Here is a 24133-nt window from a genome sequence, read left to right as displayed (position 1 = left end):
GGTAAATATTCTATGAAAGCAAAACAAACAAACAAAAAAACATGTTTAGACAATATGCACAAAAACCCTGCTGCTCCTGACGACACATTGATGTCTTAAAACACGAACCAATCGGTTTCTGTAAAAAAAGGAACAGTATTTATGTTATTTTTTTACCTCATATGCCAACGAGTCTCATCAAGTTTTCCCATTGGTTATTACTTCCATATCATAAGGTCAAACTGGTGAGATCATAGTATATATTAAGTAGATGCCTCCTTCGACCCATCTGCACAGGCACTAATGATGAGGAATCTATATATTTTCTATGATACACTGTAAACTCAACTGAACAAAATATATAACACTGGCCTGGTGGTTTTTAGATATTTTACTGCAAAAATACTACATAGTGCACCTTTAAGTAGATGTGTTTTTCTGCATACGCCACAAGGAGGCATGATAGCAGTGAAGTATGAAGCGGTTGAGATAAGCTCTCAGGCATGTTGTACAACTAAGAAATGTTACAGGAAGAAATAATACAGTTAAAGAAAACATTTCCACACGTTTGTTTTTCTGTGTGGTGTGGAGTTAATTCTGTTAATTTTTTTTATTGTTCTGTTTATTAAATATTATCTTGATTATATTTTTTTGTATCCTGATATTTTATATAGACTAGTACAAGCTTGAAAGCATTTTTCTTCCACTTCTTGAAATTTACATAATTTGATAACATGAATTAGCTGATTATTGCATTTAGTAATGCCTGCCTCTTCATCACACCTCACTCACACTTGAGAGTGTGCATGATACAAAAGCAGTGAAGTGGAGGGAGGGAATCCGTCAGGGAGTTTTATCCAGCACTGTATTTTATTGGTATAGCACAGGGAACATCAGAACGAGCATCTGACACTGAACTTTTAATAGGGTATGGAACTACATTTTCACGTTAAATTCATATCAGCGTGTTATGTGCTCTATGGAAAAGTCAGCGGGGCTCTTTTTTGTGTTTTGGACATCATAGGCCTCGAATGAATATCACAAAGAATTAAAATAACTTACTGAACAAACTTAATACACTGAGTGAATTTCTCTCCGTGTACCTGAAACCTGAAGAGGGAATGCTGGTCATTCTGTTAGCAGCAACAATGCTCTTGGCGCAGGACCTCGCCGTGGCCGAGCCGAAGACGAAATGTTCATCCAGGTGTGATGTGAGTAAATGTCCGACCCCGAGCTGTCCGAGCGGGTATGTGCCCGACCACTGCAACTGCTGTCTAGTGTGCAGCCTGGGCGAAGGTGCGTCGTGCGGTCGGAAGGATGATGCTCCGTGTGGCGACGGGCTAGAATGTAAATTTCTAGCCGGCAAGCGGCTTTCCAAAGGCGTTTGTCAGTGTAGGACAACTCACAAAGTGTGTGGCAGCGACGGAAAAACCTACAGCAATGTGTGCAAGATGAGGGCAGCCGGGCGTAAAGCACAACAGCGAGGGCTCTCCGTGATTACCCAAACGCACAAGGGTTCATGCGCAGGTCAGTCACTGATAAGTTCAGTGATTTATTTTTCCTCTTGGTGTTTCTATTTTTGTTAAATACTATGAAATGGGTGCTTTGGACTGTATCTGGGCTAGTGTCAATTATGTTCTTTTACGCACGACACTTAACGTGCTATTTATCTACTATAAGTTTATTTATATGCAACTGTTAGTTTAAATGGCTGCTTTCATTTGACAGTATTTCCTATCTTAAAGTTGCAGTTTAAATGATGGCATATAATAGGGTTCTCTATCATGGTGGTCGCCATGTTGAGATTATATTACGTGATAATAGCCTACTCTTTTCTACACTTACAGAAAAAAAGGTACAAAAGATAGAACTGGCAATACCCTTTTAAACGCTACACCGTCGTACATAAAGTATTACCTCAAAGGTACATATTAGTAGCTACCTAAATGTATACAATGACCTACAGTAACAGCTTCTGTACCAATTTTCTGAGTGTACCCTTATTTCTAAATAGTATAAACACCCTTGTTATTGGACCTTTTTTAATGTAGGGTAATAAAACAAAGGATAGGAGCACCTGGAAATATTTTCATAATGGCATCAGTAACTGAAAACTTTTGCCTGATGCTTCATCCATGTCAATAACTTTGTACAATTGTATTGACTAGCGGAACAAACAAAAATGACTTGTTTGTGTGTGAATCATAGGCTAATAGTAAGTCAGCTGTAGGACTGGTGTTATATCTCCACTCATTTTGGCTTCCTGTGTGATGTCTGATTTTGTCTGATTGAGACTTCTTGGAATGCCTACTAAGCAGGGAAAACAAGTGTGATTTTGGATGTTTAGTGAGATGTAGCGAACAGCTCTTAGTTCCTCTTACTGTTCGAGTGTGGTCTTTAGTTATTTCAATCAGAGAAAATTAACAATGCAGCGTTAACCCTCTTATACTGAAGTGCGAATTAAAACATGGAACAATGCTCATAGATGTTACCCAAAAAACATCTGTGTCCAGCCTACAGAATGTGAGGGAATTATTAAATGTGACACACCTAGTCACAGATGAGCAGTGATCTAAATTAGTACAATGGATGTCTTCTGTCTATTCTTTTATGTGCATATGGGGACATCTAGAACAAACACCCTCCCTACCCCTAAACCTAATCCTACCCATAAATCATCCCTTAAATCAAAGGGAAACAATGAATTACACCAATGTAGAATCACCTAACCCTGGTTATAAGCCTAAACTTGACATAAACTGCAAACCCTCAAATCTATTTGTTGTTTGAGATGCTTTTCCAGGATCAACAAAGATGATGATCCAGACACATGCTGTACTTGGTGAAATCACATTCACCTAAGGGCTAGTTCTGAGCAGCACTTTGGAGGCTGCTGATAGTTAAGTAGGAGATTATGTTAGCGAAGCATACATATGTCCGTCTGCTATAGATCTGGCCCTATACAGTATATTCAGAGGAAATTCCTGTGTAATAACACAAACACACTACTGGTCAAAAGTTTGGAATAATTAAGTTATAATAATTTAATATTTTTAAAAGAAGACGGCATTATTATTAAAATACAGTTAAAATCTTTAGATGATTAATATTATTATTTATATGAATTATTATAATTTAAAGTTGTGCTGCTTATAATTTTTGTGGAAACTATATGATACACTAAGTTTGAGTGTATTAAAACAAGAAAAAAATTAATGAATACTTTTATTTAGCATGGATGCATTAAATTAATCAAAAGTGATGGTAGAGACATTTAGATATTGTTATAAAAGATTTTAATTTCAATTAAATCTTGTTCTTTTGAACTTTCAAAAAAAAAAAATGGTTTCCACAAAAATATTAAGCAGCAAAAACCTTTATTTTAATTGCATACATATTTCACTGTATTACTGTTTTATTGTATTTTTGATCAAATAAATGCATAGGCCTACTTGGTGAGCATAAGAGACCTCTTTCAAAAACATATTCGATCGGTAGTGTATTAATTACACTAATTTTGGTTGCCACTTATTCTGCCAATACAATATAAATTCTTTGATAAGGATTTGCTTAACAATATGGATTTAGTGCACATTTACATGTATATACCTAGGATATTTAAAACCATAAGATTTATATAAGCAAGTATTATATAGTCTTCATATCTGGCAAATTATGTCATTGACATGAATGCTTTTTCCTGCTAGTATAGGTCCTGCACATCTGAACAGCCCAAGGTATAAGTTTAACTTCATCGCTGATGTTGTGGAGAAGATTGCTCCTGCTGTGGTACACGTCGAGCTCTTCCTCAAGTAAATGCAATTCTGGTCTTCTATGTCTACCGATAATTTTTTGGTAATGTTAGGGAAAAATGTTAGGGCTAAAGAAAGGGAAAAAGGAGCTTTTATGTAATATAATAATTTAGTAATCTACTAATTTCACCTCACTGATAGTCCACAGTTGGTTTGGTATCACTTTAAGTCTGTTGAGATCATAGTCACATAATGTACACCCTTAAAAATAAAGGTGACAGAAAAGGGGGTTTTCGCGGCAATGCCATACACCCTTAAAAATAAAGCTGCCAGAATGGGTTTTCACAGTAATGCCGTAGAACAGTGGTTCTCAAACATGTCCTGGGAACCCCCAACCAGTGCACCATTTTGCATTTCTCCCTCATCTAACACACCTGATTCAAATCATCAGCTCATTAGTAGAGACTGCAAGACTTGCCCTTTGTCCCGATTCGCATACTATCCATACTAAATAGGCTAGTATTCGAAAATAGAATTAGTATTTCCCAAATCGTAGAATCTTGAAAAGAGTATTCCAAAGATTCCCGGATGGTTTACTATTTCCATTCCGAATTCGAAGTGCGGATCGATGCACAGTCTAACGGCTGATATTGCCTACAACCATAGACAGTAAAAGAAATGGACAGAGCTATCCCATTGACTTCAACGGCGGAAAGTGACTCTCAGTAAAGGAGCACTCATTTCCTGATGGCTGAGCGAACTGCGCAGGCTCAGACTGAGCTTGACGACGTAGATGTGACGTGAGCAACCTGTCGGACAGCTGTAGGTCTTCTAGTAGTTGTGGAAAGTGAAATCTGAATCACGTTGTTTAAATATTTTCTCCCGTTGCTTTTGGCTCACTATGGGCTTCTCCCCATTCTTCTCCCTTGACTTTATCAGACTTTGTCTCCACGTCCCCCCGACTGCCTCATAGACAGTAAAAGATTGCCTGCGAGCGTCTCCTCCTGTCGATACGGTAATTTCTCAACTGTGCGACAGAGTCGCTTTGGTTATGACGCAATAGTAAGCCTATTTTTACAAAAACAGCTTCTGCGGGGCGATAGTGTAAGATACAAGGTAATGGAGCCTTTTATGCATTGTCATGTTTCTTAAGAAATAAACAATAGACAAATGGAGTCTTTAAACGCCTCAGATGTAAAGTTATTCACTGTCAAAGTGACTCAAAAATGAATGTTAGTCAATGGGATGCTAACAGCAGGTGATGGCTTGTTAGCAATGGCAGCCCCTAGGGGTGGAACGCTTTCGGAGCGCTAGATTACCCCCTTGCCTACAACCCATTGCGAGTTGGACGAGGATTCCATTAGAACTACAAACGCGGTTTGAGTGACCAACTATCACTATTTAACCTGACTAAAAGATATTTATTCAGTGTTGTCCACATTATATTTCACCTGCAGCTGCATTATGAACTTTTGCAATGACACGTTTGGCCATTAACTTTTAAATGCCTCATTATATTTAAACTGCAAACACACGAGGAGAGTCTCTGCATTAAAGACACACAAATGGCAGATCAACGTGTGGCTACATTTCTCTGTTATGGTAGAAGATTAAACTGAATGTGCAGGATTTGAACTGTGACGATGATTGACGGAGCAGTTTAAACGGTGACGGGATGCACGTAACTATAGCGACAGAGTCCGTTAAAGATGACGAATTAGTGTGTCCCAAAGCTTTCATACTCTTTTGCTACATACTCAAAAGTATGTACTTTTTCTTCACAAAAAGAGTACTTACTTTTAGGGTATAGTGTAAGTAGGCGAATTGGGACACAGCATTGAATTGGGTGTCTGATGAGGGAGACATGCAAAATGTGCAGTGGTGAGGGGTCCCCAGGACAGGTTTGAGAACCACTGCCATAGAAGAATCATTCTTTTGGTTCCCCAAAGATCCATTTTGTGAAATGTTCTTTAAAGAAACTTTTTTAACCATTTTTTAGTCTAAAGAACCTTTTTGGACTACAAAAAAACCTTTTGTGCAATGGAAAGGTTCCTTGGATATTAAAGGTTATTCATGGAACCATACACCCTGCCAAAGAACCATTTAATAACCTTTATTTTTAAGAGTGCAGAACAATTTTAGGTTCCCTGAAAAAACGTTTTGTGAAAGGTTCTTTAAAGAACCATATTTACGAACTATTTTATAGTCTAACGAACCTTTTTGTGCAATCGAAAGGATCTTTGGATATTAAAGTTCTTCATGGAAACATACAACCCGCCAAAGAACCTTTATTTTTAAGAGTGATAGGTCAGCGCAACAATGCTATTACTGTCAGTTTACATCAAACTATTATGTATCAGCAAGTTTTACTGTCATATAAACTTTTGTTTTCAAGCAATATAGAATATAATTGTAATATTTTCACATTTAGTCATGCAATGACCACTTTTTTCAATGTTTGTGTCCAGCCATCCACTCTTTGGCCGTCATGTACCTTTGTCAAGCGGTTCTGGATTCATAATGACGCAGACAGGTCTGATTGTGACCAATGCTCATGTGGTAGCTAGTAGTGCAACAGTAACGGGCCGCCAGCATCTACAAGTGCAGCTACACGATGGCCACACCTATGAAGCCTCCATCAGAGACATCGACAAGAAGTCTGACATCGCCACTATCAAAATTAATGCAAAGGTGAGATGGCGCTTGAAAGACGCTTGCTGCTCTTTATTGCTTTCTCCCATCACATATTTTATTAATACTCATAAATGATACATAAGCTGTGTCTCATTTCGTTAAATTTCGAAGGCTGCGTCCTCCGGAGGACACATCCTGTGTAGGATGCAGCATACGGAGTGTCCTCAATCAGAATTAAACGAGACGTCCTTCGTAGGACACACAGGCAGGAAGTATCACGTTGCTATGCCAACAAGTTCAGCCTCGTTGCGCTCTCACGGCAGTTATATGAATGAAAATTATTTCATTACAAACTTAAAAATGACTATGAAATGTTTCTTGTCTTGACACCAATGTACTGTTCTAAATGTTTAAAATGCACTAAACAGTTGTAATCCTGTTTACCACAACTATCTGTTTGAGGTAATAGAGCTAAAAAAAGAAAAAAAAAAAAGCTTGAACTACTTAATTTAAACACCACACCTACGCTCGCATGTATATCTGGCGGCGATAAAAAAAAAATATGACGGTTGTTAACGGAGACGCAAAGAATTGTGGGTTATCTCCAGCCGGGAAGGCTACACCTCATGCACACTCCGAATTCCTGTGAAAGAAGGACGCATTCGAAGGTCGCATTTGGAGTGTCCTACTCACTTTTTTGAAATGAGACGGCCTTATGACGTATGCACCCTTCAAATGCGACCTCCGGAGGACGCAGCCTTCTGAAATGAGACACAGCTATAATTTGAAATGAATCGTGAAAATTATAAACCATGGAATGATATACCATGAAAATGATATACCATGGATGTTACCATGGTAATGTTACTTTAAAGCCCCCTGAAGTCCCCTGAAATCAGTTTTTTGGCTTTTAGTATATGTCAGATTTGCTATTATCTATAAGCTGGTGTGCTCCAAAGCAGTGACACAATTCACATATAGAAGATATAAGCAAATGTAAGGGTGGATCACCTACACCCTTAAAAATAAAGGTGCCAGAAAGAACCAAAAATGGGGTTTCACCTGTGATGCCATAGAAGAATCATTTTTGGTTCCCCAAAGAACCGTTTTGTGAAATGTTCTTTAAACCATTTTTTAGTCCAAAGAACCTTTTTGTATTACAAATAACCTTTTTTGCAATGGAAATGTTCTTTGGATATTAAAGGTTCTTTATATAACTATACACCCTGCCAAAGAACCATTTAAGAACCTTTATTGTTTTTTTGTTTGTTTATATTTATATTTATATATATATATATTTTCAAGTCATGCTCAAAAAGGGGGTGACAGTTCAGAACAATAGAACAGTTATTTCTAGTTTTCCCTTATTTTTTATATTTTAGTGTGTTTCCCGGGTCTCCTTTATTTCATTTAGTAAATGTGCAAACAAATGTTTAATCCTCAACCTTTCTTGCTGTCACTACATTTCTCTTAATGGCGAAATTTCCCGACACAAAGCCTATTAGCCAGTAGTCCAGAAGAGTTAATCTTTCATAGCATTGCAAAGTATAAAAACTCAGCACAAATCATCCATAAATGGCAACACCTTTGACCCATAAATCCCATGTTTATGGCTCCAGAGGCAGATGGTTTATATCACGCAAGCCTCATCTAGACACACTTGGACATGTTAACTATAGCCTTAGCCCATGCTGACCTACATTTATGTGTGGGAAATTATGAGAATTTAGGGAATTTTTGTGTTGTAAGAGGTGCTTTGTTTTCTGATGCATATGGATCCGATTACGGAGATGCTGTAAACTGTCTAGTGCAATATTTCTGTAGCCCATTTTTGATTAAGAGTATCAAAGAGAAACTATTCATATTAGAGACTGCTTTGGGAACAAAAATTGAAGAATGTTCCCATGTCAGAGAGTCTGGAATGCTTGCTGATGTTTTTTTTTCTGTTTATAGTAGTTTGTCATTTCCCCATCTCTTGCTCTGCAACTTTTTCCACACTGCACCCAATTCTGAATCGTTTTTCAAATTTGATCTTTGAAAGTAATGAAATCGGACCAGTTTTTTCAGGTAGTGTTATCAATTAAGAAATAATATGTGAGCATGAGTGCTGTTGTTCATATAATAATAAAATAATCATAGATTTTATTTATAAAGCACTTTTTATTCCGAAGAATCTCAAAGTGCAACAATGGAAAAGGGAAAAATATAGAATAATACAAACAATCAACACAAAAGCCTTTCTGATTAGAAAATTCTTCAGTTCTGCTTTAAACTGGTCCAGGGTCTGTACTGCTCTCAGCTCACTGGTTCCAGAGCCGCGGTGCAGCCGGGCAGAAAGCTCGATCCCCAGAGTACGGAGTCTGGTGATGGGGACTTGAAGAAGCAGGTGGCCTGATCCCTAATGATCTCAGGGTGCAGGTGGAGGATTTCAGACTGATGAGTTCTTGTAGATATGGTGGTGCATGTCCGGTGATGCATTTGTGTGTAAGCAGGAGGATTTCGTAGTCGACGGGGGATGAAAAAGGGAGCAAGTGCAGTGAGTGTAGAATGGTTATGTGATCATATTTACGGACTCTAATTAGGACTCTGACAGCGCTGTTCTGGATGTATTGAAGCAACTGGATATTTCTGCCAGAACTCCCAATGAGGAGTCCATTGCAGTAGTCCAGCCTGGTGGAGACAAAGGCATGGACAAGTTTCTCTGCATCTGGAAAATTTAGAAGGGGACAGAGTTTGGAGATGTTTCGAAGAAGTTGGAAAAAGGTTTTGTAGATGTGTTTTATGTGGTGATTGAAGGTGAGGTGGGGGTCAAACTGAACCTCTTAGTTAGTGACTGATATCACCATCCCAGTTGGTGTTCTGACATTAAAACAGTCAGTTTGGTAGCCTGCTTCGTGAGGCACAAAAAATTGAAGCTGCCAGATGTGGTAGGACAACATGAAGTGTTTAAAAAAGGTAAGTAGCACATTTTGACTGGGAAATAACTCATCAGAATGTGCCAATGAAACAACAACTGACATTTGAACTACGTTTCAACATTGAATGCCAGGCAAATGCTGGCTTGGATATAGCTGTGGCACGAGGCTTGCACCTAATCACTGCCGTGCTGCTTTTCACACCAACAGGATGAGTGCAAGTGCGATATACAACAAGTTAATATTGAGTAATGTAGTGGTGTTTCATTCCTGAGGTAATCTGTGTTTTTGACCAAATAGAAAACATATGGGCTGAATCACATTTCAGTTGATTTAATTAGCATGAATTGTTCTGTTTATCTCTAGAAAAAATTACCAGTGTTATCACTGGGTCAGTCTTCTGACCTGAGGCCTGGTGAGTTTGTGGTTGCCATTGGCAGCCCATTTGCTCTTCAGAACACAGTCACAACAGGCATCGTCAGCACAACACAGAGAGATGGAAAAGAGCTCGGCATCCGTGACTCTGACATGGACTACATCCAGACCGATGCTATCATCAATGTAAGACAAAAAAGAATGGTGTTTTCAGGCTACAACAATTATTTGATAGATGTTTTGCCTGACATTGACTGACTATTTCGCTCTCTTTTATCATCAATGGGAAGTATGGAAACTCAGGAGGTCCACTTGTCAATCTGGTGAGTGTGAATGGAGTTTTACGTCTAGATTAAAGGGTTGGTTCAACTAAAAATGAAAATGACCCCATGATTTACACTCTCAGAAATAAGGTACAGTGCTGTCACTGGGGTGGTACCCTAAGATACAAAAGGGTAAAGGTACATCTCTGTACCTTACTCACCCCTATGGTACCTTAAAAGGTACAAATCAGTACTTTAAGAGTATGTATTAGTACCTTAAACGTACATATAAGAGTGCGTATTAGTACCTTAACATATTAGTACCTTTTCGGTTTTATACCTTAGGGTACCGGCCCAGTGACAACAATGTACCTTTTTTTCTGACAGTGTTCTTACCCGTAATCCATTCTTTATGTCTATGACTTTCTTTTTCCATACAAACACAGTCGGAGATATATTGAATAATGCCCTGATATATAATAAATAATGCCTTCTGAAGTGACGCGATGCATTTGTTTGAGAAAAATATCCATATTTAAAACGTTATAAACTCAATAACTGTCTTCCGACAGACAGCAGTATGCATCGATTTATGGCGAAAGAGTAACCCCTGACCTGACGCATGATATATTGACGAGCGCGGAACCGCAGTGGATAAAGCAAAACAAAACACCGGTCATGAATTAGAGTTTAAAACAACACATTTTTAAAAAGACATTTGGGAGGATTTCAATACAAGAGAAGAGGAGCTTGCGTTTGTTGCCCAGCCCTATTTGTTTGAACCATGAGAAGCATCAAAGCTTACGCTAGTCCTACATCACATCAGTGGTTACTCATTTGGTGTAAATCGTCTTGTGTTAGACCGTCTGCCGTAAGCTAGTTTTTAAAGTTTTTTTTAAAGTTTTAAATATGGAAATTTTTCTCACACAAACACATTGCTTTGCTTTAGAAGGCCTTCTTTAACCTCCAGGAGCCGTGTGGATATATTTTATGATGGATGGATGCACTTTTTTTAGGCTTCAAAATCGAATCCTCTATTCACTGCCATTATAAAGCTTTGAAGAGCCAAAACATTATTTAAAATATCTCCGATTGTATTCGTCTGAAAGAAGAAAGTCATATACACCTAGGATGACTTGAGGGTGAATAAATCATGGGCTAATTAAATTTTTTGGATGAACTATCCCTTTAAGAGGACACTGGTTAGATACATTTAATATTGCTACCTTTTCACATAATATTTCTGTCATGTTAGGACGGCGAGGTGATCGGAATAAACACACTAAAAGTTACTGCAGGAATCTCTTTTGCCATACCATCAGACCGAATCAATAAATTCCTTGATGAATCCAATGATAAACAGCAAAAAGGTAATGCAATTAGTTTGGTAATTCCAAAAGGAACATTTTAGAAATTTTAATTGCAAATAGATGTTCATTTTCATTCAACTCTATGGATTAATCTGAGATTAGGTGTTTGCGAATCCCACCTATCAAGTTATGTTCTGCCAACTGTAACAAAATGGCTACAAAACACAAACACAATGCATGAAAAAGGCTGTTCATTACATCCTTGGTGTCATTTACTTTGATTTCAGTCAAACAAAGGGTAGTCAGGACAAACTTCACGCAGCCTCAGGCTGTGAAGACTGCCTCAGGTGAGGTAATTGTTAGCAAATTTCACTTTGCTAGCTAGCCGCTAGTCATTTTACCAGCCTGATGACATCAAACATGCAAGCTATAAAAAAAAGAACTGTAACTGGTCCATCATTACATTAAATTAATTTGCGAGAGGAGCTCAAGTAGATGTATACAGTAGTAGATCTGGAATGCTGAATTAGGTTGTTAATTGATTATCAAACGTATACTGGAAAACCGCTATGCATGGATTTCTTTAAGTAACCTGCTAGCTAACTGCAACTCAATATAACTCTGCTTCTGTGTTTAACAAAAATACCTAACATATAAAAAGACAGGCCTTATTTTGTTCAGTTTTACATTGCAATGCAAATATTTGTGCTAAACTCATGTTTGTGAACAACACTCAGTATGGAGTACTACAGTAATATTATGGTGCTTTCAAGTCCTCCTGGGAAGTCTGTATTTATGAGTTGGGAAGTCATTATTGTGACGGAAGGTGCATTCAAAAAATTGATGGCAATGTACCTATTCTACAAAAAATCTACAAGATTTTGTAACTTTACTTAAAATGATGAATAAAGAATACACATCAGGTTGTCCTTTCTTTGCTTTTTATTGCTATTGAAAGTACTGTAAACTGAATCTTTATATATTTTATTGCAATAGTACAATTTGGCAATAGTTCAACTTAACCAGTTTCACTGTAAATGAAAAATCAATACCATCAATACCAGGCCCTGCATTCCTGGATTTTGCCCTGTTTTCGCACTGGCATGCCCCAACTCTGAAACTCGGGGCTCTAAGAGAGTCCTGAATTTCCCAATCACATTTACTCGTAAACCCAATCTTTCCGGCTTGACCTGAATGCACTATGAAATTGTACAAATATCTAAAACTAATAACTAATAATTTCTCTTTCAGATATAAAAGGTCCCAAAAGGTTTATTGGAATCAAAATGGTCACTTTAACAGAGAAGTATGTTATTTCAATCAACAACATTGTTTTTTTGTTTTTTTTAAATAGGACCCTTCACGTTTATTAGTGTCAGGTACCATCAGTAAGCTTTCTGAAAGGAGAAAGCTGCATCCATTTTCCCTCAGATCTCTTATATTTCTCTTCTTTTCCTCAGCATTGTCCAGGAGTTAAAATGGCACAATCCAGACTTTCCAGACATTGGCAGAGGAATTTTAGTCCATGAAGTTGTCCCGGATTCCCCAGCTCAGAAGTAATGTCTAAAGGCCAATTCACACTGCACCAACAGACTCCGAGAGACGGTAACAGACACTTCGTCGGGTTTTATTGGATCAGTGTGTTACCACTGTCGGAGCTTGTTTTCACTGATTGAACACGATGAATCGGATTTAGAATGTCTGAGAAGATGATCTGGTGACTCAACGCTGGTCTGCGTCTGTCGGTGCAGTGTGAATTGGCCTTAAATCAAACAATAACTATTTATTTTCACCCCAGATTATTTTAAAATGAGTTTGAGCATGTAATATTTTTTGCATGCTGTTACGTGCAGTATATGTTGTTGCAACATCAACCAACTGCATTTTTATTTATCAAAAACTAATCACGTGACATTCTCCTCTTCACAGGGGTGGGCTTGAAACAGGTGATATTATAGTGAAGCTAAACGGCCATCCATTGGTCAACACTGGAGAATTACAAGAGGCGATTCAGGGAGACATGCCCCTGCTTCTGGAAGTTCGGCGTGGTAATGATGATCTACTATTTAACATTGAACCTCATATCCTTATGCAGTGACAATGCAGACGAGGAACCAGAGGAGTGAGCTAAAGAACAAGATCAAGTTTATACAGCTGGATGAAAATGTGAAGGAAGTAAAGCACAATTAACATTGCATCTGGGCTTCAAAGGACAAATGCAGTTGCCTAGTATGCCCACTGGATCTTCAGAGCATTTGCATTATTTTTAATAAATGTATTAATTGTTATTAATGCCATTCTAACTCGAAAGTAATACAGTGCCTTTCTGTCTGGACTGACGTGATATTCACAATAAAGATCAATATCATTTAGAAATAAAAAAAGAGGCATTTTGCCAATTAGATACGCTATTGAATGCTTATAGCACATAAATTGTATAATTTTTCATTTGATTTGATACAATTACTTACAGGAAATACACCAGTCACAGTATTCTTTGAACATAGCTTTTGTAAAGGCACTTTGCTGATTGTTTATTAGTTTATTAAATGCGAACTATTTGCACAATAAATATGTATTTTGATGAATGATTATTTATTGATTACTCTTGAATAGTTTTTAATTTTCAACGCTGATTTAAGCGCTGTTTTAACATTTACATGTCATTGTGGCCTGGTTTCAGAGAAAGGGCTTAGATTAAGCTTGGATTAGTTCAAAGGCACTTAAGTAGCTTTTTTAAACTTGTCTTAGAAAAACAACAGTACTGCTGGGCGTTCTTTATCTATTAACTGAGTATTCAGTTTTAGTGAAGGCTAAGTGGATTCGTGTTGAATGATTAAACAGAAGCACTCTCTCACATGCGCGCTCTCTCTGTCGCACGCATGATCAGTTCTTCTTGTGCCTGGATAGTGAATACACGCACACACGGATGTCAAAATGTCCATCGTGTGGAGTATCTCGCATGAACACAGTCAGTTATGGCTTAATTATGGCTTAAGTGTAAACAGGTGGGTAATAACTATGTGTCAGAATATTAATTTACGTCCATGCATTCAGCAGCCCACTTATACTTGTCTGTCATTAATGTTAATCAAACAACTACAGATGTTAAATGTATATATTTTTAAAAAAAACCTACTGTATCTTGACATTTTTTTATTTGCTATTGTTTTTGTAATTTGCTTATTTGTTCTTTTATATAGCCTAACAAAAATAACTCCTATCATATTAAATTTTAGCCTACACTCATATTGCCCAGCCCTAGCCCACCTGCACAATTAGCTGAGCCAATATACAATGTAGCTTTGATTTGGGTTTTAAATCTCCTAAATCAAGTAAAATGACTCAAAATCAAGTAATTTAAGCATGCCAAAGTCAACTTTAATCATATAAAATGTAATTTCTAAACAGCAAAATTGTGGCCAGTGAAAATGCTGAGAGGCTAGTAACTTTGGAAAACCACAATGGCTGGTGAGTAAAAAGTGTCAAACTGATATAATAATGCCAATGCCCTCATCTAATATACTTACCTGCAGAGGAATAAATAGCTAAATGTATTGTCTTTAAATTTACTTATATTTTTATTGTTTGTGTTGAAAAATCTGGTAGGTATTGAATCTATTAGAGCGTTGATTAGATAGTTAAGCCAATATTTGATGACAAGTAAAAGTCTGAATGACTAATTTGAATCATTGACTCAACCGATTTGTTCAAAACTGCTGATTCATTCTAGACATCTAGACGCACCCTAGCGGCAGCAAATCTAATCTGCGCCGTGTGTAGTCTAGCAACTCTCAATAGACTTCATATCTGGAAAAAACTGTAAAGAGTTGGTGGGCGGGCTTAATGATGAGTTGCGACGGTTCTGCGTGCTTCTTGTAAACCAAAAATCTGGGAACGGGGGTCTTTCGAATCGGCCGTGTCGGCTTTGGCCGTGACTCTGGAAGACTTGGAGTTGAGCTTTTCCTTGAGAAAAGCACAAAGAACGGCACTGAAATCATTCTTAATAAAGGAAGATGTATTAGGAGTTTTGCTGGCCGGATATGGCAAAATTTTAATCTATCAACTAGCCCTGCTTCACGTTGCTCTGGTTGGTTGTAGTCTTATCCAATTGTGTGCAAAGGGAATTTGAAAGACAACCGTTTATCCCGCCCCTTGGACTGAGCCCTGTCAATGGTGAGTTTCCAGACCAAACATCTTGATGTGGGTCTGGCTTGTCAGGCTAGATTCATTCAGCTACGATACTAAATTCTGTATGGCTTATTTACTCAATATTTCCAGCATGTGCAGCATTTAGAGCACGTGTTCTGCCTGTCATGGTTAGCAGACTGAAAAGGGGAAAAAAGTGCAGTTTCATATTTTTGCTTGTTGAAATAGAAAGAAATTATATGCAATATAGGGAAAATAAATACTTTTATCTTGGCTCTGTTGAGAATGAGTGGATACTTCACTTCCTAGAACTGTTTTCTCTTTGGTCAGCGGTCACCATCCTAAATCATCACAGACAGATGTTATGAAATAGCAGGCTGCTATCCAGAACTCCATTTCCAATCACTCTCAAAATATAATTTGAAGAATGTTGCTGGATTAGATGTTCTCAACAAACATTCTAACCTTTCCTTTTAAGGTGATCTCAGACAGTCAAAAGCAGTTTTGCCTTGATGTTATTTCATCAAGGCACAATCCAAAACAACTAGCAAAGCCTGCAGTGACTCCATCACTGTCCTGAAGACAGGTAGGTGTGATTTGCACAGTGGTGGAATGTGACAGGTCTGTGTAAACAAACACATCTCATCTACACAAAAAGTGCAAACAAAATATAACACATTTGATTTTGTTTCTCCAGACATTATCAGTTGGTGCAAAACAAATGAATGAATAATATTAGATGCATAGAGTTACACATTGTTGCTGTCTAATATAGGAATCTGATTTTTTTTTTTTTTTTTTTTTTACGAACATGTAACTGTCAAAATTGGGCAAATCTATTATTTTAATAAAAAAATAAACAAGAAATAAAAAAAAATATATATATATAAAATCTGACTGGAAGTATGCCTAATATCTGATGCATCATGTCTTGACTAGATAATTTATATGCAAGTTCAAGTCCACAGGCAACCTTTTTCTGGAACTTTTAAACACATGTCCGCATTCTGACTCGCATGCCAGTTCCTCTCCTCTGTTTTGAGGACGTTTAGAAGCAAAGTGTTTGTGTATCTTGGTCAATATGTTGTTTACTAGAGAGAAAATATTGGCAAATATTATTACACTTTACGGTTACGGTTACGGAGTCCTTTATGGTTATGTTTATAGAGTCATTTGGACACAGCCCACGTCACAGCAATAATATTATTGCTAAGATGATGTTGCAAATGGCAGTGTCTGAATTTCTGGCTGAACATCTACAAATATTCTAACATTGCTAACCCTTACAAAACAAAAATATATATTGCAGTATAATATCATGTAATACATCAGGCAATATATTAATATACAGTGGGGCAAAAAAGTATTTAGTCAGCCACCAATTGTGCAAGTTCTCTCACTTAAAAAGATGAGAGAGGCCTTTAATTTTCATCACAGGTACACTTCAACTATGAGAGATTGTCAGATTGTCTGATTTTTAAAGAATTTATTTGCAAATTATGGTGGAAAATAAGTATTTGGTCAATAACAAAAGATAATCTCTATAGTTTTTATATACACCTTTGTTGGCAATGACAGAGGTCAAACGTTTTCTGTAAGTCACCACAAGGTTTTTACACACAGTCGCTGGTAGTTTGGCCCAATTCCTTTGTGCAGATCTTCTCTAGAGCAGTGATGTTTGGGGCAACACAGATTTTCATCTACCTCCAAAGATTTTATATGGGGTTAAGATCTGGAGACGCCAGGACCTTGAAATGCTTCTTACGAAGCCACTCCTTCGTTGCCCAGGCGGTGTGTTTTGAATCAATGTCATGCTGAAAGACCCAGCCACGTTTCATCTTCAATGCCCTTGCTGATGGAAGGAGGTTTTTACTCAAATTCTCACGATACATGGCCCCATTTATTTTTTCCTTTACACAGATCAGTCATCCTGATCTCTTTGCAGAAAAACAGCCCCAAAGCTTGATGTTTCCACCCCCATGCTTCACTGGTGCAACTCTGCATTCTTTCTCCTCCAAACACAGTTTTTACCAAAAAGTTATATTTTGGTTTCATCTGACATTCTCCCAATCTTCTTCTGGATCATCCAAATATTCTCCAGCAAACTTCAGACGGGCCCAAACATGTACTGACTTAAGCAGGAGGACACAATTGGCACTGCAGGATTTGAGTTCCTGGTGTAGTGTGTACTGATGGTAGTCTTGGGTACTTTGGTCCCAGCTCTCTGCAGGTCATTCACTAGGTTCCCCTCGGTGTGATTCTGGGATTTTTGCTCACCGTTCTTGTGATCATTTTAACCAACACAGGGTGAGATCTTGCGTGGAGCCCCAGATCGAGGGAGATTATCAGTGGTCTTGTAATTCTTCCATTTTCTAATAATTTCTCCCACAGATGATTTCTTTACACCAAGTTGCTTACCTATTGCAGATTCAGCCTTCCCAGCCTGGTGCAGGTCGAAAATTTTGTTTCTGGTGTCCTTTGACAGCTCTTTGGTCTTGGTCAAAGTGGAGTTCGGAGACCTGACTGTTTGAGGTTGTGGACAGGTGTCTTTTATACTGATAATAAGTTCAAACAGGTGCCATTAATACGGGTAACTAGTGGAGGACAGATGAGCCTCTTAAAGAAGTTACGGGTCTGTGAGAGCCAGAAATCTCTTGAAATTTGTAGGCAACCTTCCACCATAATTTGCAAATAATATATTTTTTAAATCAGACAATGTTTTTAAACAGGTTTTTAATTTTGTCTCTCAGTTAAAGTGTACCTATAATGAATATTACAGGCCGCTCTCTGGGAAAACTTGCACAATTGGTGGCCGATTAAATACTTTTTTGCCACACTGTATATGGGATTTAATATTAATATTTTCCAATATATTGAAAGCAGCAATCATTTGTATATTTTGCAATATATTACATTAATATACACTCACCTAAAGGATTATTAGGAACACCATACTAATACTTTGTTTGACCCCCTTTCGCCTTCAAAAATTATAGCCTCTTTTTCCTATTTGTAGTGGAGATGAGTGGTACCCGGTGGGGTCTTCTGCTCTTGTAGCCCATCCGCCTCAATGTTGAGAATGTTGTGGCTTTGCATATCCTTTGCTGCATACCTCAGTTGTAACGAGTGGTTATTTCAGTCAAAGTTGCTTTTCTATCAACTTGAATCAGTCGGCTTATTCTCCTCTGACCTTTAACATTAACAAGGCATTTTCGCCCACAGGCAGCATACTGGATGTTTTTCCCTTTGCACTAGCCTGACAAGCCAGACCCACATTAAGATGTTTGGTCTGGAAACTCCCCATTGACAGGGCTCAATCCGAGAGGCGGGATAAACGGTTGTCTTTAAAACTTCCTCTGCACAGCATGCACGCAAATAGATAGCGCTACAACCACCCAGAGCAACGTGAAGCGGAGCTCGTTGATAGATTAAACATTTGCTGTATCTGGTCGGCAAAACTCCGAACACATCATGTCTTTTTAAGAATGACTTAAGTGGCGTTCTTTGTTCTTTTCTCAGAAAAAAAGCTTAAAGGGTTAGTTCACCCAAAAATGAAATTGATGCCCTAATGTCGTTCCACACCCGTAAGACCTTCGTTCATCATCAGAACACAGTTTAAGATATTTAATATTTTAGTCCCAGAGCATAATGCCGTCAATGCCCACTTTACTGTCCCTGTCCAGAAAGCTAATAAAAACATCATCAAAGTAGTCCATATGTGACATCAGTTGGTTGATTAGTCTCTTGAAGCATCGAAAATACATTTTGGTCCAAAAATATCAAAAACTACGATTTTATTCAGCATTGTCTTCTCCTCCATGTGCCTCCAAAAAGAATCAAACGGTTAATGAATCAGTGAATCGATCAATGATTCGGGTCGCCAATGTCACGGTTTTTCAGCAGTTCGGTTCGCGTCAAACTGCCAAACTGCTGAAATCACGTAGTAGTCCCGGGGTTGTGTGTTTTCCAGACGGGCTACCCAAACCTTCGCCATTGGCAGAAATAATATTTTCTTGCGCGTGTATGTGTTCACGCTTATATCCACAGATTGTGCGGGCCATGTAATACAGAAATAATATTCCAATCAGTCGCAGGTGGATGAGATATTTCAATCATTGTGTTTGTTAGAAGATGTTTACGAGCCCTGTGAGAGAATCATTCCGGTTGCCGCTTTCAAAATAATCTCTCCCTCATGTGAGCTGAACTGATAGTGGAGCTGAAGCTCATTAAATATGCAAATCTTCTCCAATCCTTGCCGTGGGCTTCTACTTCCAAGTCTCCAGTGCGGCACGCCCTTTAAAACCCAGTTCAGAAGAGAGCCTCAAAACCAGTGTAGAAAATAGCCTATTACTTAGTAATTATGATTTTTTTTTAATGTAAAAACTACACAAACGTCATTAGTTGACCTCAGACAATAGTATATATATTTTTTTAAAGCCAGTTTATGATACCTTTTGTTCTTGTAAATGTTCTTGTAGTAAAAAAAATTGGATAGGCCTTACACTTAAAGTGAAATATCTAGCTTCCGTCAGATCGTCTTCCATATTCAATTTATGAAGAAAATGTAACTAGCGTGATGTCTGACGTCGGACGTACTGTCAGTGTTTTGAACTGCGAGAGGCGATACACTTTCTATGTAAGTTGAATATGGAAGGTGGTTTGGCGAAAGCTAGATATTTTACTTTATTTTAAGTTTAAACTTAATTTTAATCTTAATGGCACTGACTATGTGTTTGTCAAGTTGCAGACATGACTGAATTGTATGTCCAATTTAATAATATAGTACATAATACATCCATAAAGAGACATTTAAAGACTCATATTTTTTAAGTTAGTGTACATTTAATGTAATCAATTTGTTAGTGAGAATAGAGAATAGAGTCAAATCAGAACCTGAATAGTTAGAAAGATGATGAGGTATTCTTTTTGGCTGCTGACACACTTTTTCGTGTACACAACTAAAGCTGTGACAAGGCAGTCTGAAACTTCAAGACCTTCACTTTGGACTTGATCTGAACTTCAGCAAACTTTTGTCTAGTTATTTTGGTTCATGTTGTGGTAGAGCTGTGGGATTGTGGCATTATTGTGGATTTGGGAGACTTCAAGAGTAGTTGTTGTTGATTTTTTAGGAGTGGTTCTTGGCATGCTGTATTATCTAAACTATAGTGGACTGATTTTGACCTTCGGAGGTTAATACCAGAGGCATAGCATAGCAGTAGTACATGTGTTTATGACACATAAAATGTTTTTAATGTGAAGACAAATCTGAGGCCAAACCACAAAATTTCCCAATCCCACACACCCCTCCTCCCTCCTGCTCTTTCCTGTCATGATATAAACTTTTCTTGGCAAAAGTTAAAATTAGGTCTTTTGACATGTCCATTGCCTACAATTTCCCATCTTGGATAAAGCTTAAAGGGTTAGTTCACCCAAAAATTAAATTGATGTCATTAATGACTCACCCTAATGCCGTTATAGAATCTCTCGAAGCATCGAACATACATTTTAGTCCAAAAATAACAAAAACTATGACTTTATTCAGCATTGTTTTCTCTTCCACGTTTGTTTTCAATCCTCAAATAAAGATTCAAACGGTCATGAATCAGCCCATTGATTCATGATTCGGATCGCCAATGTCACGTAATTTCAGCTGTTTGACACGTAATCCAAATCATGAATCAATCCGCTGATTCATGACAGTTTGAATCTTAATTTGAGGTTTGAAAACAAACGCGGAAGAGAAGACAATGCTGAATAAAGTCGTAGTTTTTTTGTTTTTGGACCAAAATGTATTTTCGATGCTTCAAGAGATTCTAATTAACTAACTAATGTCAGATAGGGACTACTTTGATGATATTTTTATTCTCTTTCTGGACATGGACACTGCATACACTTTCATTGGAGGAGCAGAAAAGCTGTCGGACTAAAATATAAAATATCCAAAACTGTGTTCCGTAGACGAATGGAGATCTTACGGGTGTGGAACAACATTGGGGTGAGTCAGACTCAATTTCATTTTTGGGTGAACTAACCCTTAAGGTGATGAAGGAGTCATATTTAAATTGCTGTATATTAGAAGTTTGTAAAAACCAGCTCATGCCACACAGCTACTGTATAAAGGAGAGCATAGTGGATGTTTTGACCCTTATTGAGTGCTAATTCATACACATGCTTTACATTACATGTCTGTCTTGTAACTGTACTGTATAGTGCTTGAGTAGCCTGCACTTGTTTGATGTTACTGCTTGTTTTAACAAGTGATTATTTGAGAGATTTAATTTCAGCCATGTTTACCTTTTAGTTCATTCTCCTATAAACACTGCTTGGTTCCAGCTGTGGCTGATCTACTCAAGCTGCCAATCCCTATAAATATTTTGTCTTCCACATGTTGTTTTCTTCGTTTTTGCAGTCAGTACTGTTGACTGACCACTAGATGATGCTGTGTGTTTAGACATCGGGTAAATCCTGCTCTTTGAGAGACGTGGCACAGTCCTGCATCCACTTTCTTGTGTTTATTCTAGTGTACTTGTCCTTCTCAGGTTGGTTTTCCATCAGAGGTTTGTTTCACCCTGCAAATGTCATTTTCATAACCAATATTTTTTGTCTTGTTTACAGTTAAATGATCCTCAAAGGAGATACAATTTAATGAGCAAAATTGTGTATACTGTTAAGATTTAAAAGATGTTTTGTATTAAACTGACAAGTTTATATTAAACTGAGCGATTATGACAAGGGCCAAATTGTGATGGCTATGACTTGGTCGAGCATCTCCAAAGCGGCAGCTCTTGTGGGGTGTTCTCAGTCTGCAGTTGTTAGTATTTATCAAAAAGGTCCAAGGAAAGAACAGTGGTGAACGCTTACCTGGGGAACACGTGGCACCAAGATGCACTATGGGAAGAAGGCAAGGTAGCGAATACAGTGTGATGCTTTGGGCAATGTTCTGCTGGGAAACCTTGGGTCCTGTCCTCCATGTGGATGTTACTTTGACACATACCACCACGGTATACCCTAATGGCTGTGTCCTCTTTCAGCAGAATAATGTGCCCTGCCACCCACAACGCAAAAATGGTTCAGGAATGGTTTGAGGAGCACAATGAGTTTGAGGTGTTGACTTGGCCTCCAATTTCCCCAGATCTCAATCCAATTGAGCATCTTTGGGATGTGCTGAACTAACAAATCTGATCCATGGAGGCCCCACCTTGCAACTTACAGGACTTAAATGATCTGATGCTAACATCTTAGTGCCACAGCACACCTTCAGGGGTCTAGTAGAGTCCATGCCTCGATGGGTCAGGGCTGTTTTGGAAGCAAAAGGGGGACCAACACAATATTAGGCCATAATGTTATGCTTGATTGGTGTATATGCAGTGAGCAGTGAGTATTCTGGAACACACAGTAGACAAAAGAAGTTAAACACAGACACACTGGCATCTGCTCGACGGTCGCAGCACCAGTACGGATAATCTGTTTCCTGCACATGCTGTGCTAATACTCATGTCATAACATCTGGTTTATGGATAATAAATAAAATGTATTTTTTTGGATAATAATTAAACATAGTTCAAATGCATATCATTCTCAGAAACTCTGAATATGAGTGAATGTCCTTTTTGAGAGCCAGCATACATATTTCATCTTATCTAGCTCATCTACAGTCACAGTATTGTAGCATGTGGATTTTTGTGTGTGTGTGTTATTTCAATTGATAACTCTGCAGTGTTTATTTAATGCCAATTCTCTTGGAAAGGTTTTGTCTTTATATGAAACAAAAAAGATCAACGTTATGTTAGAAAGTAAATGTTTGTTTTCAAGTTTGATGTGGCTTGAAACTACCTCTGTGATTTAAAATATAATTACATGACATTTAATGCTCACCAAAACGCCAGTTGAAATGATTTATTCTTATACTGTAAATGAGTTATTCTTTTTAAAACTTTGTGTTAAAATCAACACTGAATCTACTGGCTGATCATACTGGTTGATGACTAATATGTAAATGACCCATCTGTTAGAGAAAGTCATCCACTTATCAATTATATTTCTGTTTTTGTCCTGAGTTGACCTGGTCACCCCCCAAAAATCCCATTAGCCAGCGATGGCGTTTTGTTGTCCGTGATACTTGATTAATCCGAAACTTGCCATGTGTAATGCATGTCGGTCATTTAATCGGAATGTGCCAAAGGTCTCACACAAGGAGACAATAAACTAAAGAAATCTGGAATAATCTGCAAATCAAAACAGACAATTATCCTAATATCTGGCATTTACAGTTGAGTAATTATAGTTACAGCTGTTGCTAAGCAGAATCAGAATGGAAAGACTAACTATGGTAATGTAGTTAAATCGTAAAAAGTCTGTGCTACAGTATGAGTTTGTGTTTGTGTCTATGAGCTACATCTCATACTAAATATGTAGGATTGCTGACTAATGCTTCTTTTAGGTCTACAATTGTCATTTGTAGTTGTAATAATTGACATTAACATGTTTTTTTTTTAGTTTTGACTGATGTATGCTTTTTGGCTTCATGTAGGCTGCAGATAGTTTACATTTGTGTTTTAGGCCTGTAATAAACCATGTAGAAAATTATATATTAGGCTACTGTTAAAGGCCAAAATGCAGGAAGTGAAAACTGATTTGAGAGCCGAGTTTAAGGATAAACTAAACACTTGTGGGGTGTACAATCATGCAAATAAAATGTTTGATTCCCCTGATATAAACAGCTTTTATCCCCCTGAATCTTTTGCTTCTTCCTTTTA

The 24133-nt window shown here is 37.8% G+C and overlaps 1 protein-coding gene across 2 annotated transcripts; it reads left to right on the top strand.

Annotated features, from left to right (window-relative positions):
- Positions 1 to 872: 872 nt before the first annotated feature.
- htra3a (HtrA serine peptidase 3a) lies at positions 873 to 13777 on the top strand. 2 transcript variants are annotated; one of them, XM_067442671.1, is made up of 10 exons: positions 873 to 1506; positions 3692 to 3791; positions 6200 to 6422; positions 9647 to 9841; positions 9946 to 9978; positions 11174 to 11288; positions 11516 to 11575; positions 12480 to 12534; positions 12689 to 12784; positions 13158 to 13777. In XM_067442671.1, exons 1-10 carry the CDS (start codon positions 1101 to 1103, stop codon positions 13324 to 13326), a joined length of 1452 nt encoding a protein of 483 aa, XP_067298772.1. In that variant the 5' UTR covers positions 873 to 1100; the 3' UTR covers positions 13327 to 13777. The 2 variants fall into 2 exon arrangements, with proteins under 2 accessions (XP_067298772.1, XP_067298773.1); XM_067442672.1 differs by having other exon boundaries at positions 1458 to 1506; positions 3687 to 3791.
- Positions 13778 to 24133: the final 10356 nt, after the last annotated feature.

Source organism: Pseudorasbora parva, chromosome 4 (assembly GCF_024679245.1).
Source record: "Pseudorasbora parva isolate DD20220531a chromosome 4, ASM2467924v1, whole genome shotgun sequence".
Lineage (NCBI taxonomy): Eukaryota > Metazoa > Chordata > Actinopteri > Cypriniformes > Gobionidae > Pseudorasbora > Pseudorasbora parva.
This window is presented reverse-complemented; position numbering and strand designations above follow the sequence as displayed.

Excerpts from the sequence above, each read along its gene's own strand:
- htra3a (XM_067442671.1), top strand. The coding sequence starts at position 1,101 with ATGCTGGTCATTCTGTTAGCAGCAACAATGCTCTTGGCGCAGGACCTC. Across the intron at positions 9,979-11,173 it reads GAGGTCCACTTGTCAATCTG|GACGGCGAGGTGATCGGAAT; the intron begins GTGAGTGTGAAT and ends CTGTCATGTTAG. Across the intron at positions 11,576-12,479 it reads GGCTGTGAAGACTGCCTCAG|ATATAAAAGGTCCCAAAAGG; the intron begins GTGAGGTAATTG and ends TTTCTCTTTCAG.